Source organism: Abramis brama (assembly GCF_963993115.1).
Source record: "Abramis brama genome assembly, chromosome: 16".
Lineage (NCBI taxonomy): Eukaryota > Metazoa > Chordata > Actinopteri > Cypriniformes > Leuciscidae > Abramis > Abramis brama.
The window spans coordinates 303,260-318,104 of NC_139978.1; the positions used below are offsets into that span (position 1 = coordinate 303,260).

Here is a 14,845-nt window from a genome sequence, read left to right on the forward strand (position 1 = left end):
TTGCATCGTAACTAAAGTTTATCATTTTCACTTCTTTTTAAGTTTTATCAGTTTAAACATTCAAGCTGAGAGAGTGTATGGCATCGGGAGGGGCGGATGTGCGCGCGTCATTCAGAACACAAGACAACATAAGAGCGTTCTTTCAAAACAGAACATGGCAAAATAATCGTTTTTACTCGATTATACTATTTTGGTGATCGTTGGGAGCAAAAATCGAAATCGAAATCGAAATTCAATTAATTGCACAGCCCTAGTGTGTGTTCATGTGTGTGAGATCAGAATATACCCACGTCAGGCAGCCGGCACTTCAAAATGTGTTTATATCGTGACCATCAGAGAAATGCATGAGTAATTTTAAGGAACAGGAACGTAAACCTGCTTTAGTATAAACTTGTCCCATGCTAGAATCCTCAAGTAATTATATATGGACAAAACTGCTATTAGACTGATGTGAACGTGCAACCATTATAAAGACAGTGAGTGAGTCGCAGGGTCCGATTCCCCGCTGGAGATGATTGACAGGAGTGTAATGATGCTTTCATCAGAACTACGATCTCCCCAGTGTGACCAAGTGCCAGCTCACCGTCTCCGGGGATGATGCGCAGCGTGACCGCGTGACCCGCCTCTTTGATCAGGTTGACGATGTCCGAGTGAGATTTGTTGGTGATGGAGCAGCTGTTGACCGCTAGGATCCGATCGCCCACCTTTAGCTTTCCACAGCGGTCCGCCGGACTGAACTCGATGATACGACCGATTTTATGAGGCATGGACACGCATGTGTTTCCAGCTGAGGTCCGAGAGACAGAAAAAGAAGAAAGATTAGCCCACATTTAGATGCCAGCATCAGCAGAATGAAACCACTGTGACCATGTTAGTGGTGGAAATGTCGATTCTTTCAAGAGATTCGTTCATTTTCAGTTCGTACACCAAAATGATTCGTTCAGTGACCATTTCTTCATAGTACATAAACACGCCAGAAGGTGGTGAAAAAGAGTGTCTTATGTGTTATGTCTTAAGTCAACGAACGTATTTACTTGTTACAAAAAAATGATTTGGCTTTATTAAAATATGTGCCTAATCTACTCATTAAAAATGAATAAAATAAGTCTAAATAAGTGGTTCAGATGACCAAGGTAAGTTTTTTTTTTTTTTGCATAATTAACATTTTAATTGTTTGGTCAGACATTTACACATTCATAAATCTGGGATTATGTTAAACGTGGAGAAATGGGTTACACTTTATTTCAATAGTCCACTTTAGACATTCTACTGACTATAAGTAACTTGACAACTACAAGTCAACTTATTCTACTAACCCGAACACTAACACCTAACCCTAACCTAGCAGTCTACTACGGTCTGCTGATACTCTAATGAGAGATAGTTGACATGTAGTTGAAAAGTTATAGTAGAATGTCTAAAGTGGACAATCGAAATAAAGTGTAACTGAGTAATGTTCTGTATGTTAAATATGAATATATAAAGATGTGCACAGTACGGATCCCTGCACTTTGCATCTGCTTTCTGCTGATCGCTGAACGAGATTGACTCGCATGCTAAATGACCCGGTGACAAAATGACATTCTCATTCATTTCATTCACAAACAACATGTACCAGTTCATTCAATTCGTTCACGACTGAGATCTCTCTCGTTCAGACTCAAAACAGCGACTCGCATTAAACTCCCTTCACAGCCCCAACTGGAATGCTATCTGTCTTATTCTCAGACAACACAAGATTAGAGAATGAATAAAATAACTATATAGTCTGTGTTTTTAAAACAGGAGGGCATCCCAAGTGTATTCTGGGAGCTTCTGAGTGTCAACCGTGATTGTGACATCCCCTGATGGAGTGAAGGATCTCACCGAAGGTGGTGTTCGCATCAGGCCTGGACACGGAGGACACGATGACGAAGCCGAAGCCCTCGCTCTCGGCGCGCTGGATCTCCACGTCGTAGGGTTGCAGGGCCGTGACCGTGCTCCCACTGCCCCCTCCACCACCACTGCCGATGCCACTGGTGCTGCCGGAGCCCGAGCTCACGGTGTTCAGCGAGTTCTGGCTGCCCTGAGGCGTGCGCTTCTCCTCGGTGAGCGACGGAGCCTGTGTGCTGCTGTGGTGAGAGGAGGCCGGAGATGGGGGAACGTCCCCCTCGCCCTTATAACCTGCAGACAGAGAAGACATCAGAGAGACCATCCGAGAAACAGCAGAGAAACAGGAGAGAAACAGGAGAGAAACAGCAGAGAAACAGGAGAGAAACAGCAGAGAAACATCAGAGAAACAGGAGATAAACAGGAGAGAAACAGCAGAGAAACAGGAGAGAAACCAGCAGAGAAGCAGGAGAGAAACATCAGAGAAACAGCAGAGAAACATCAGAGAAACAGGAGAGAAACAGGAGAGAAACAGCAGAGAAACATCAGAGAAACAGGAGAGAAACAGGAGAGAAACAGCAGAGAAACAGGAGAGAAACCAGCAGAGAAGCAGGAGAGAAACATCAGAGAAACAGGAGAGAAACAGCAGAGAAACAGGAGAGAAACAGCAGAGAAACAGGAGAGAAACAGCAGAGAAACAGGAGAGAAACAGCAGAGAAACAGGAGAGAAACCAGCAGAGAAACAGGAGAGAAACATCAGAGAAACAGCAGAGAAACAGCAGAGAAACAGGAGAGAAACAGCAGAGAAACAGCAGAGAAACATCAGAGAAACAGGAGAGAAACAGGAGAGAAACAGCAGAGAAACAGGAGAGAAACAGCAGAGAAACAGGAGAGAAACAGCAGAGAAACAGGAGAGAAACCAGCAGAGAAGCAGGAGAGAAACATCAGAGAAACAGCAGAGAAACATCAGAGAAACAGGAGAGAAACAGGAGAGAAACAGCAGAGAAACATCAGAGAAACAGGAGAGAAACAGGAGAGAAACCAGCAGAGAAGCAGGAGAGAAACATCAGAGAAACAGGAGAGAAACAGCAGAGAAACAGGAGAGAAACAGCAGAGAAACAGGAGAGAAACCAGCAGAGAAGCAGGAGAGAAACATCAGAGAAACAGGAGAGAAACAGCAGAGAAACAGAAGAGAAACAGCAGAGAAACAGGAGAGAAACAGCAGAGAAACAGGAGAGAAACAGCAGAGAAACAGGAGAGAAACCAGCAGAGAAGCAGGAGAGAAACATCAGAGAAACAGGAGAGAAACAGCAGAGAAACAGGAGAGAAACAGCAGAGAAACAGGAGAGAAACCAGCAGAGAAGCAGGAGAGAAACATCAGAGAAACAGGAGAGAAACAGCAGAGAAACAGAAGAGAAACAGGAGAGAAACAGGAGAGAAACAGCAGGGAAACAGGAGAGAAACAGCAGAGAAACATCAGAGAAACAGCAGAGAAACAGGAGAGAAACAGGAGAGAAACAGCAGAGAAACAGGAGAGAAACAGGAGAGAAACAGGAGAGAAACCAGCAGAGAAACAGGAGAGAAACAGGAGAGAAACAGCAGAGAAACAGGGGATAAACAGGAGAGAAACGGCAGAGAAACAGCAGAGAAACAGGAGAGAAACATCAGAGAAAACAGCAGAGAAACAGGAAAGAAACAGAGAAACCAGCAGAGAAACAGGAGAAAAACAGCAGAGAAACAGGAGAGAAACAGAAACAGAAGAGAAACAGCAGAGAAACAGGAGAGAAACAGAAATAGGAGAGAAACAGGAGAGAAAAGCAGAGAAACAGGAGAGAAACAGAAATAGGAGAGAAACAGGAGAGAAAAGCAGAGAAACAGGAGAGAAACAGCAGAGAAACAGGAGAGAAACAGGAGAGAAAAGCAGAGAAACAGCAGAGAAACAGCAGAGAAACAGCAGAGAAACAGGAGAGAAACAGCAGAGGAACAGGAGAGAAACAGCAGAGAAACAGGAGAGAAACAGCAGAGAAACAGGAGAGAAACAGGAGAGAAACAGCAGAGAAACAGGAGAGAAACCAGCAGAGAAGCAGGAGAGAAACAGCAGAGAAACAGGAGAGAAAAAGGAGAGAAACAGGAGAGAAACAGCAGAGAAACAGGAGAGAAACATCAGAGAAACCAGCAGAGAAACAGAAACAGCAGAGAAACAGGAGAGAAACAGAAATAGGAGAGAAACAGGAGAGAAACAGGAGAGAAACAGAAATAGGAGAGAAACAGGAGAGAAACAGCAGAGAAACAGGAGAGAAACCAGCAGAGAAGCAGGAGAGAAACATCAGAGAAACAGCAGAGAAACAGAAACAGCAGAGAAACAGGAGAGAAACAGCAGAGAAACAGGAGAGAAAAAGGAGAGAAACAGGAGAGAAACAGCAGAGAAGCAGGAGAGAAACATCAGAGAAACCAGCAGAGAAACAGAAACAGCAGAGAAACAGGAGAGAAACAGAAATAGGAGAGAAACAGGAGAGAAACAGGAGAGAAACAGAAATAGGAGAGAAACAGGAGAGAAACAGCAGAGAAACAGGAGAGAAACCAGCAGAGAAGCAGGAGAGAAACATCAGAGAAACAGCAGAGAAACAGAAACAGCAGAGAAACAGGAGAGAAACAGAAACAGGAGAGAAGCAGCAGAGAAACAGGAGAGAAACAGAAATAGGAGAGAAACAGGAGAGAAACAGCAGAGAAACAGGAGAGAAACAGGAGAGAAACCAGCAGAGAAACAGGAGAGACGCAGCAGAGAAACAGGAGAGAAACAGCAGAGAAACCAGCAGAGAAACAGCAGAGAAACAGCAGAGAAACGGGAGAGAAACAGCAGAGAAACGGGAGAGAAACAGCAGAGAAACGGCAGAGAAACAGGAGAGAAACATCAGAGAAACCAGCAGAGAAACAGCAGAGAAACAGCAGAGAAACAGCAGAGAAACGGGAGAGAAACAGCAGAGAAACGGGAGAGAAACAGCAGAGAAACGGCGGAGAAACAGGAGAGAAACAGCAGAGAAACAGGATAGAAACAGCAGAGAAACAGCAGAGAAACAGGAGAGAAACAGGAGAGAAACAGCAGAGAAACAGAAATAGGAGAGAAACAGGAGATAAACAGCAGAGAAACAGGAGAGAAACAGGAGAGAAACCAGCAGAGAAACAGGAGAGACGCAGCAGAGAAACGGGAGAAACATCAGAGAAACCAGCAGAGAAACAGGAGAGAAACAGCAGAGAAACGGCAGAGAAACAGGAGAGAAACAGCAGAGAAACAGGAGAGAAACAGCAGAGAAACAGGAGAGAAACAGCAGAGAAACAGGATAGAAACAGGAGAGAAACAGCAGAGAAACAGCAGAGAAACAGAGAAACATTAGAGAAACAGCAGAGAAACAGCAAAGAAACAGCAGAGAAACAGCAGAGAAACAGAAACATGAGAGAAACAGCAGAGAAACAGGAGAGAAACAGCAGAGAAACAGCAGAGAAACAGGAGAGAAACAGGAGAGAAACAGCAAAGAAACAGGAACAGGGGAGAAACGGCAGAGAAACAGCAGAGAAACAGAAACAGGAGAGAAACAGGAGAGAAACAGAAACAGGAGAGAAACAGCAGAGAAACAGGAGAGAAACAGAAATAGGAGAGAAACAGGAGAGAAACAGCAGAGAAACAGCAGAGAAACAGGAGAGAAACAGGAGAGAAACAGGAGAGAAACCAGCAGAGAAACAGGAGAGACGCAGCAGAGAAACAGGAGAGAAACATCAGAGAAACCAGCAGAGAAACAGCAGAGAAACAGCAGAGAAACGGGAGAGAAACAGCAGAGAAACGGGAGAGAAACAGCAGAGAAACGGCAGAGAAACAGGAGAGAAACAGCAGAGAAACAGGATAGAAACAGCAGAGAAACAGCAGAGAAACAGGAGAGAAACAGGAGAGAAACAGCAGAGAAACAGAAATAGGAGAGAAACAGGAGAGAAACAGCAGAGAAACAGGAGAGAAACAGGAGAGAAACAGGAGAGAAACCAGCAGAGAAACAGGAGAGACGCAGCAGAGAAACGGGAGAAACATCAGAGAAACCAGCAGAGAAACAGGAGAGAAACAGCAGAGAAACAGGAGAGACGCAGCAGAGAAACAGGAGAGAAACATCAGAGAAACCAGCAGAGAAACAGCAGAGAAACAGCAGAGAAACGGGAGAGAAACAGCAGAGAAACGGGAGAGAAACAGCAGAGAAACGGCAGAGAAACAGGAGAGAAACAGCAGAGAAACAGAAATAGGAGAGAAACAGGAGAGAAACAGCAGAGAAACAGGAGAGAAACAGGAGAGAAACAGGAGAGAAACCAGTAGAGAAACAGGAGAGACGCAGCAGAGAAACGGGAGAAACATCAGAGAAACCAGCAGAGAAACAGGAGAGAAACCAGCAGAGAAACAGGAGAGACGCAGCAGAGAAACAGGAGAGAAACATCAGAGAAACCAGCAGAGAAACAGCAGAGAAACAGCAGAGAAACAGCAGAGAAACGGGAGAGAAACAGCAGAGAAACGGGAGAGAAACAGCAGAGAAACAGGAGAGAAACAGCAGAGAAACAGGATAGAAACAGCAGAGAAACAGCAGAGAAACAGGAGAGAAACAGGAGAGAAACAGCAGAGAAACAGAAATAGGAGAGAAACAGGAGAGAAACAGCAGAGAAACAGGAGAGAAACAGGAGAGAAACAGCAGAGAAACAGGAGAGAAACAGGAGAGAAACAGGAGAGAAACCAGCAGAGAAACAGGAGAGACGCAGCAGAGAAACGGGAGAAACATCAGAGAAACCAGCAGAGAAACAGGAGAGAAACGGCAGAGAAACAGGAGAGAAACAGCAGAGAAACAGCAGAGAAACAGCAGAGAAACAGGAGAGAAACAGGAGAGAAACAGCAGAGAAACAGAGAAACATTAGAGAAACAGCAGAGAAACAGCAAAGAAACAGCAGAGAAACAGAAACATGAGAGAAACAGCAGAGAAACAGGAGAGAAACAGCAGAGAAACAGGAGAGAAACAGGAGAGAAACAGCAAAGAAACAGGAACAGGGGAGAAACGGCAGAGAAACAGCAGAGAAACAGAAACAGGAGAGAAACAGCAGAGAAACAGAAGAGAAACAGGAGAGAAACAGCAGAGAAACAGCAGAGAAACAGGAGAGAAACAGCAGAGAAACAGGAGAGAAAAGCAGAGAAACAGGAGAGAAACGGCAGAGAAACGGCCGAGAAACAGGAGAGAAACAGCAGAGAAACAGGAGAGAAACAGGAGAGAAACAGCAGAGAAACATGAGAGAAACAGGAGAGAAACAGGAGAGAAACAGCAGAGAAACATGAGAGAAACAGGAGAGAAACAGGAAAGAAACAGCAGAGAAACAGGAGAGAAACCACAGAGAAACAGGAGAGAAACAGGAGAGAAACAGGAAAGAAACAGCAGAGAAACAGGAGAGAAACCGCAGAGAAACAGGAGAGAAACAGGAGAGAAAGATGAGAGAAACATGAGAGAAAGATGAGAGAAACATGAGAGAAACCAGCAGAGAAACAGCAGAGAAACAGGAGAGAAACAGCAGAGAAAAGCAGAGAAACAGGAGAGAAACAGCAGAGAAACAGCAGAGAAACAGAAGAGAAACGGCAGAGAAACAGGAGAGAAACAGGAGAGAAACAGCAGAGAAACATGAGAGAAACAGCAGAGAAACAGGAGAGAAACATCAGAGAAACAGCAGAGAAACAGAGAAACATGAGAGAAACAGAAACAGAAGAGAAACAGCAGAGAAACAGGAGAGAAACAGCAAAGAAACAGGAACAGGAGAGAAACAGGAGAGAAACAGCAGAGAAACAGGAGAGAAACAGCAAAGAAACAGGAACAGGAGAGAAACAGGAGAGAAACGGCAGAGAAACAGCAGAGAAACAGGAGAGAAACAGCAGAGAAATAGAAACAGGAGAGAAACAGCAGAGAAATAGAAACAGGAGAGAAACAGCAGAGAAACAGAAACAGGAGAGAAACAGCAGAGAAACAGGAGAGAAACAGCAGAGAAACAGGAGAGAAACAGGAGAGAAACAGCAGAGAAACAGCAGAGAAACAGGAGAGAAACAGCAGATAAACAGGAGAGAAACACAGAGAAACAGAAGAGAAACAGGAGAGAAACAGGAGAGAAACAGAAACAGGAGAGAAACAGCAGAGAAACAGGAGAGAAACAGGAGAGAAACAGCAGAGAAACAGGAGAGAAACGCAGAGAAACAGAAGAGAAACAGCAGAGAAACAGGAGAGAAACGCAGAGAAACAGACGAGAAACAGCAGAGAAACAGGAGAGAAACAGCAGAGAAATAGGAGAGAAATAGGAAAGAAACAGGAAAGAAACAGCAGAGAAACAGGAGAGAAACAGCAGAGAAACAGAAACAGGAGAGAAACAGGAGAGAAACAGCAGAGAAACAGGAGAGAAACAGCAGAGAAACAGGACAGAAACAGGAGAGAAACAGCAGAGAAACAGGAGAGAAACGGCAGAGAAACAGGAGAGAAACAGGAGAGAAATAGGAAAGAAACAGCAGAGAAACAGCAGAGAAACAGAAACAGGAGAGAAACAGGAGAGAAACAGCAGAGAAACAGGAGAGAAACAGAAGAGAAACAGGAGAGAAACAGCAGAGAAACAGGAGAGAAACAGCAGAGAAACAGCAGAGAAACAGAAACAGGAGAGAAACAGGAGAGAAACGGCAGAGAAAAAGGATAGAAACAGGAGAGAAACAGCAGAGAAATATCAGAGAAACAGGAGAGAAACAGCAGAGAAACAGGAGAGAAACAGGAGAGAAACAGCAGAGAAACATGAGAGAAACAGCAGAGAAACAGGAGAGAAACAGCAGAGAAACAGCAGAGAAACAGAAACAGGAGAGAAACAGGAGAGAAACGGCAGAGAAACAGGAGAGAAACAGGAGAGAAACAGGAGAAACAGCAGAGAAACATCAGAGAAACATCAGAGAAACAGGAGAGAAACAGCAGAGAAACAGGAGAGAAACAGCAGAGAAACAGAAACAGGAGAGAAACGGCAGAGAAACAGGAGAGAAACAGCAGAGAAACAGGAGAGAAACGGCAGAGAAACAAGAGAGAAACAGGAGAGAAACAGCAGAGAAACAGGAGAGAAACAGCAGAGAAACCATCAGCTAAACCAGCACATACTGTACGCCCTATTCAGACAGGAAGAGCTTCTAACACAGACGGACAAATCTGTGGGGAGAAAACGCTGTTCGCATGAACATTTGTCCCAGGTGGAGCGACAGCAAATTTTATAAATCCTATTTATTATTAAATAAAATGAAACTCCTAATCGGTCTCTGAGGTCTTCAGGCCAAGAGCTTTGAACTCTTCCCAGATCCCGTCTCAAGACATGAGGCAACCGTGCTTCTGTGTTGTGGCCCCAAGGCTCTGGAACTCTCTCCCTTTAAAGTTGAGAACTATGGCTTCTGTGGAATCTTTTAAAAAAACGCCTGAAGACATCTTATTGGACAAGCTTTTAATTAACAATATGGTTTGGCGTTTATTTCTATGGTGTTTGATGGTATTTGTACAGCTGTTATTTTATTTGTTTTGATATTATTATTATTTAAATTTTTTACTGTGAAGCACTTTGTGACCCTTCCTTGTCTGTGAAAGGTGCTATATAAATAAACGTTACTTACTTACTAACTATTATTTATTCATTTAAACATCCTATTTAATATTAGAACAATTTACACACTATGGTTCAAATGTTCTTGCATTCTATTGATAGATTCTGTATTTTCAGTCATCAGATTCATTTACATTGTGACTTAGATTTAATCAACTGAAAACAGTGTCTGTGTGAACCAAATGGCCCACAGTCATATGGCCCATACAGACAAATGGCCCATAGAAACTGATGGGTGTGAAACCACATTGCTCAAGGTAGATTGTAGTATAGACCGATCTCCTGTGGGAGGTCCTAACAGTTTTCCTTTGTTTGTAGCCCTTTTGTCTTCATGTATAAAGTTCTGTCTCAGACACAGAACGTTGGGTTAAGATTGTTGAAGGGCGACATGCTAACATCGCTGCTGAAGGACTGCTACACTACAAACCTTCAATAAATTCTTCTCCCCACAAGAACTCTGGTCAAGCTTACTTATTTTATGTATTGGAGAAATCTAATACATTGGCGAGCCACCCAAACCACTGCTCGGCCAAATACACCAAAATCTAACACTATCTATGTCGTTTTTGCATTCAAGCCATATCGGAATTACTGTAAAAGCATGATCACGATGTAACCAGGCTTGTGCAGAATTCAGAATTGGCCTCCATTCAATTCATGAATTGCACAAGGTCTGTGCAAGAAGGCTCGCTGGGTGAAACACATACTTGCGTAGGGCCCTGGGCCCTAGAGCTGTGTGCCAGTGCATCCGTGCCGAGGGTGCCCTCAGATCTACCTGTGCGGTCCCGAAGTGCCTCCAAATCAGCTGGACCACCTGGGGATCGTGAGAGCTCGTCGGCTGCGCAGTTGAGCAGGCCCGGAATGTGAATGGCACGAAGCGACCTCAGATGCTTCTGACTCCATATGAGGAGATGGTGGGCGAGTTGCGACATGCGGCGGGAGTGTAGACCACCCTGACGGTTGATGTACACCACGGTCGCAGTGCTGTCCGTACGGATCAGTACTTTCTTGCCTCGTAGCGGTGTTTTGAGGCGGCCCAGCGCAAGACGTACTGTTAACAACTCGAGGCAGTTGATGTGCCAATGCATTTGAGGCCTAGTCCACAGACCTGAAACTGCATGCCCGTTGTACGTGGCCCCCCAGCCAGTGGCAGAGGCATCCATGAAGACAACAGCATGCCTGGACACTTGTTATAGGGGGACAACTGCCCATGGAAACGAAGGGCCTGACCACGGGTCAGGGTTTGGAGACACTGCGGGGTGATGGAAACCTGGCACGAGCCGTGCTGCCACGCCCATCTCGGGACTCGGTTGAGAAGCCAGTGCTGAAGTGGCCTCATATGAAGCAATCCAAAGGCGTCACAGCTGCTGCGGATACCATATGCCCCAGGAGCCTCTGAAAAGGTTTCAGTGGGGCCACTGTCCTGCGTTTGAACAAATTCAAGCAGTTCAACAACGACTGAACACGTTACTCTGTGAGGCGTGCTATTAGGTTGACCGAGTCCAACTCCATACCAAGAAAAGAGATCCTCTGCACGGAGGCGAGTTTGCTCTTCTCCCAGTTGACCCAAAGGTCAATCGCTGCAAACCAATCTTGGGGACGGATGCACCCGAAGATGTGTTTCTGTGTTAGCATCTTGAACAGCAGACTGAGAAGGGACCGATCAAGACTCGCAGGTCCAAGATTGGCCGCAACCACTGGGTACAATGAAGTACGGGCTGTAGAAGCCAGTCTTCATATCAGCTGGAGGGACCGGCTCTATCACGTCCTTCACCAGCAGGACTGCGATTTCTAGCACAAGAGCACCGTTCGCCAGTACACGGGTGAACTGGATGCCCCTGAAGGCCGGGGAACACCGGGCGAACTGAATCGCATAGCTGAGTCTGATGGAACGGAGGAGCCAGCTGGGCGGGCTGGGAAGTGCTAGCCAGGCTCCCAGACACCGAGACAGGAGACCAACGTTGTACCCGCAGTGGTGCAGGTACCCTGCGAAACAGTGAGCATCTGAATAGGGCCACAGTGATTAATGAATAAAGGATGGTTCCGTAGCTGGAAGAGTGTGTGCTGTGAGTGTTTGTGAAAGCTTCACCTGTGTAAGTGGTCTTTCGCCGCACACTCAGGTTGACGTGCCCCTGTTTGGCCGCCTGTTGCATGAGCTGCACCACCAGCTGATGAGATTTGCCCACTACAGCGGTTCCGTCCACACAGATGAGCTCGTCTCCGGATCGCAGCCGGCCGTCCTCGTCCGCCGCGCCGAACTTCACGATGTGCCCTATGTAGATCTGGAGCACACACACACACACAAACACACACACACACACACACACACACACACACACACGCGTCACAGTCACACACCGCAGCTCGACACACACAGCCTGCTGGGAATTCTGGATCATGTCCTCAGACGGGATTCCAATTAAACTATCAGACTATTATGAGTCAAATCAGCTGTGCTTATGATTATATGTTGCAGAATATTATTATAGTTATTTTACACCATTATTGTCCTGGGTTGACTGGGACAGACTTCCAGTATCACTGGGAAATTAAGATTCTGATGTCAAATACTTGTATTGATTATTGTAAATGAAAATTATAGATCAGGAAGTGTGAGGTACTGATACCATCACCAATATTTTAACACTAAAATTGGCCAATACAGAGTAAATTAAAGAAATACATAGTTTGGCCTGTTTATTCATGCAATAAGCAATAGATTCTGTTTTCTGTGATCATGCAAATTAGAAATTCATATTTGTATTTATCTATAGTCATCAAAGAATCATGCTGTATTGTTTGAGCTCTATTTGACGAGGAAAATACATGTTTTCTAGCTCTATAACTCAAATCAACGCAATGCATGTTTATTTGTACGGATGTTATCATCGGACTCACCGGTTCTCCGGGTTCATTTCCACCCAGGATCCGGAAGCCAAAGCCTGTGTCTTTCCTCCAAAGGAAAATGTCTTGTTCTTGAGAGTCTGGCACTGGACAAAAATAAAAAAATAAATCAGTTTCTTTGCAAGAAATTAGAGATGTTCAGTATAAATATATATAAGTCTATCACAATATAGTTATTTTGATTGATTTATATGCTAAATAACCCAGCGGAAATGCCTGTTGTTTGATAAATTACTTTAGAACTGTTTTTCTATTTTCACTTTGGATTTTATGAATGAAAACCAAACCAAACACTCCATGTAAATATTATGAAAGAGATTCACTGACTACCATGCAGAAATATTGCTACCATGGTATAAACTGTAAACGCCTCTATAACAGTCTACAGGTCTTCTACCATCAGAAAGCATGTGTATATTTTACTGCTGTTGTTAGTAGTTGATACACATGCATATATGCATGATGAAAAGCAGGAATGCAGATGGATAAGGATTCATGGTCAGACTAAGCCTCGGCCGTTCAGACGCCTGCTTCCCCACACAGAGAACAGCATCATGTAAACATGGAGCGTTTATCTACCCTGCCGGACACGCTGCTCTTTTAAAAGGTCTGGATGAGCCGAGCCTGCTCCGTGTGGAGTGTTTAACAGGCCTGACTGGGATCTGGCACTGGGATCTGGCACTGGAGTCTGGCACGGGAAGGCCGGAGCGCACATGGACATCTCCTCAGGTACAGCTGCTCTCTCTTCAGACGCCACAGACTCAGACGAGGCATGATGAGTTTCAGTTTACTGCCAGATCTCTCATCACTGACTCCTACTCTTCAAATACACCTTGTGTAACCCTGAGAACTGGTTTATAATGAATACTGTACACGTGACAAAAAACAAAGATGAAGATCTTTTAACAGCAATATTTTCAATGCAATTCAACTTTTTAAAATTTTAAAATACTTTCCTGTATCCCAATGTTAAATGACTAATTTAATAGGCAGAACCAACTATCGGCTTGATTTCCCGATCAAGTATGCAAGTGGTAGCTTTCATACGCCATACCTCTCTAGTAAGCAACTCAATTTGAGAAAAATTGATGTCCCAGAGAAACTAGGCAAGCAGTGTTGAAGAGGAAACAGGTGTTAGAGTATGGACATTGTCAATTTTAGAACTGAAAAAATGAAGAAAATTATTACACAACTGATTTGAAACAGGCATAGATTTGCCAAAGTTAACTTTAAGGAGTCTGTTTATAGTTTGAAAGAGATGCCTGGGATTGCTTTGATTATTATCAATAATCTAAGAAAAATAAGCAGGTCTTGTAGACTCAGTTGCAGCTCTGTATTCCCCCGAGCGGTCTTTTTTCAAAACTTGATAAAATACATTCAAGCCAGAGTAACGCCACTTACGCTCCATTTTACAACAATTGTCTCGGGTTACGACTGTAACCCTTGTTCCCTGAGATTAGGGAATGAGACACTGCGTCCTGAGACACGTTTGGGGAACGCCTCAGCGTGACTGATGACTGAAGTACTGTATAATCACTGCAATCCTATTGGCCGGCAACAGCCATGACATCACCGCTAGTGTGACCAGGAAGTATAAGTCGCCGCCTAGAGAACACGTCATCCACTTCTTTGTCTGAAGGGACTGTGCAGGCAGTGTCTCAGTGATGAGATGACGAAGTTCAGTGATGTTTCATTTTTGTTGTAAAAAAATTATTAATTTAGCTCATTTATATATATAGCCGCTCTGGAGAAAACCGTGATGTCATCGTCCAGCTCAGTTCAGTTCTCATATAATGGTGTCAATGCAGGAGATCAATAATATTGTTGAAAATTAAAATAAATGTTAAATTAAAAGTAGCACTACCCCCTACGGCCACTGCCCGAGCTTCATGCTTAATGAGGAAGCATCCTTGTGGTTTTACACAAAGGGCTTGACCCAAAGCCAAGCCAACTCAAAGGCCTGGACACCACAACCCAACTTAGAGGGGGGTTCCTTTAAGGGAGTACGGCCCAGACCCATTGGGCCCTAGCCTGCTACTTTAAGGGGGACCAGTGTCAACCCCTGGACCAGGGAGGCTAACATGCTTTATCAGTTGAAGCCAACAACCTGTGTGTCTTTTTTTCTTTCTTTTTTTTTGCTCTAACCAGAGACAAATAGCTCCTTCACAGGGCTATGGGAAGTGGAGGCCTCAGCAGGACGACTCTAGAAGAAGAGGAGGCCTGCCACACTCACACTAGTGCTTTCTCTCAAAATGTGGGAGAACAGCTCAGCTCAGCTCAGCTCAGATATGCACAGTGAAGGACCTGCGCCTGGACCCGATGTCGTAGCGGGGTGCTGAAGTGCCAACTAGTTTCTCCTTATGGAGGATCCCTTTACCACTCTACAGATAAAGCGTTGTCG

The 14,845-nt window shown here is 44.7% G+C and overlaps 1 protein-coding gene across 4 annotated transcripts in view; it reads right to left on the minus strand.

Moving 5' to 3' along the window:
* Positions 1-14,845, minus strand: part of magi1a (membrane associated guanylate kinase, WW and PDZ domain containing 1a) — a 104,565-nt gene that overhangs the window by 19,869 nt on the left and 69,851 nt on the right. For all 4 annotated transcript variants that reach the window (XM_084087769.1, XM_084087771.1, XM_084087770.1 and 1 more), the window contains exons 14-17: positions 12,439-12,530; positions 11,630-11,822; positions 1,867-2,163; positions 584-787 (exon numbers count right to left, since the gene is read on the minus strand). In XM_084087769.1, the coding sequence (XP_083943895.1) occupies positions 584-787; positions 1,867-2,163; positions 11,630-11,822; positions 12,439-12,530 (786 nt within the window). The remainder of the gene's footprint in view (positions 1-583; positions 788-1,866; positions 2,164-11,629; positions 11,823-12,438; positions 12,531-14,845) is intronic.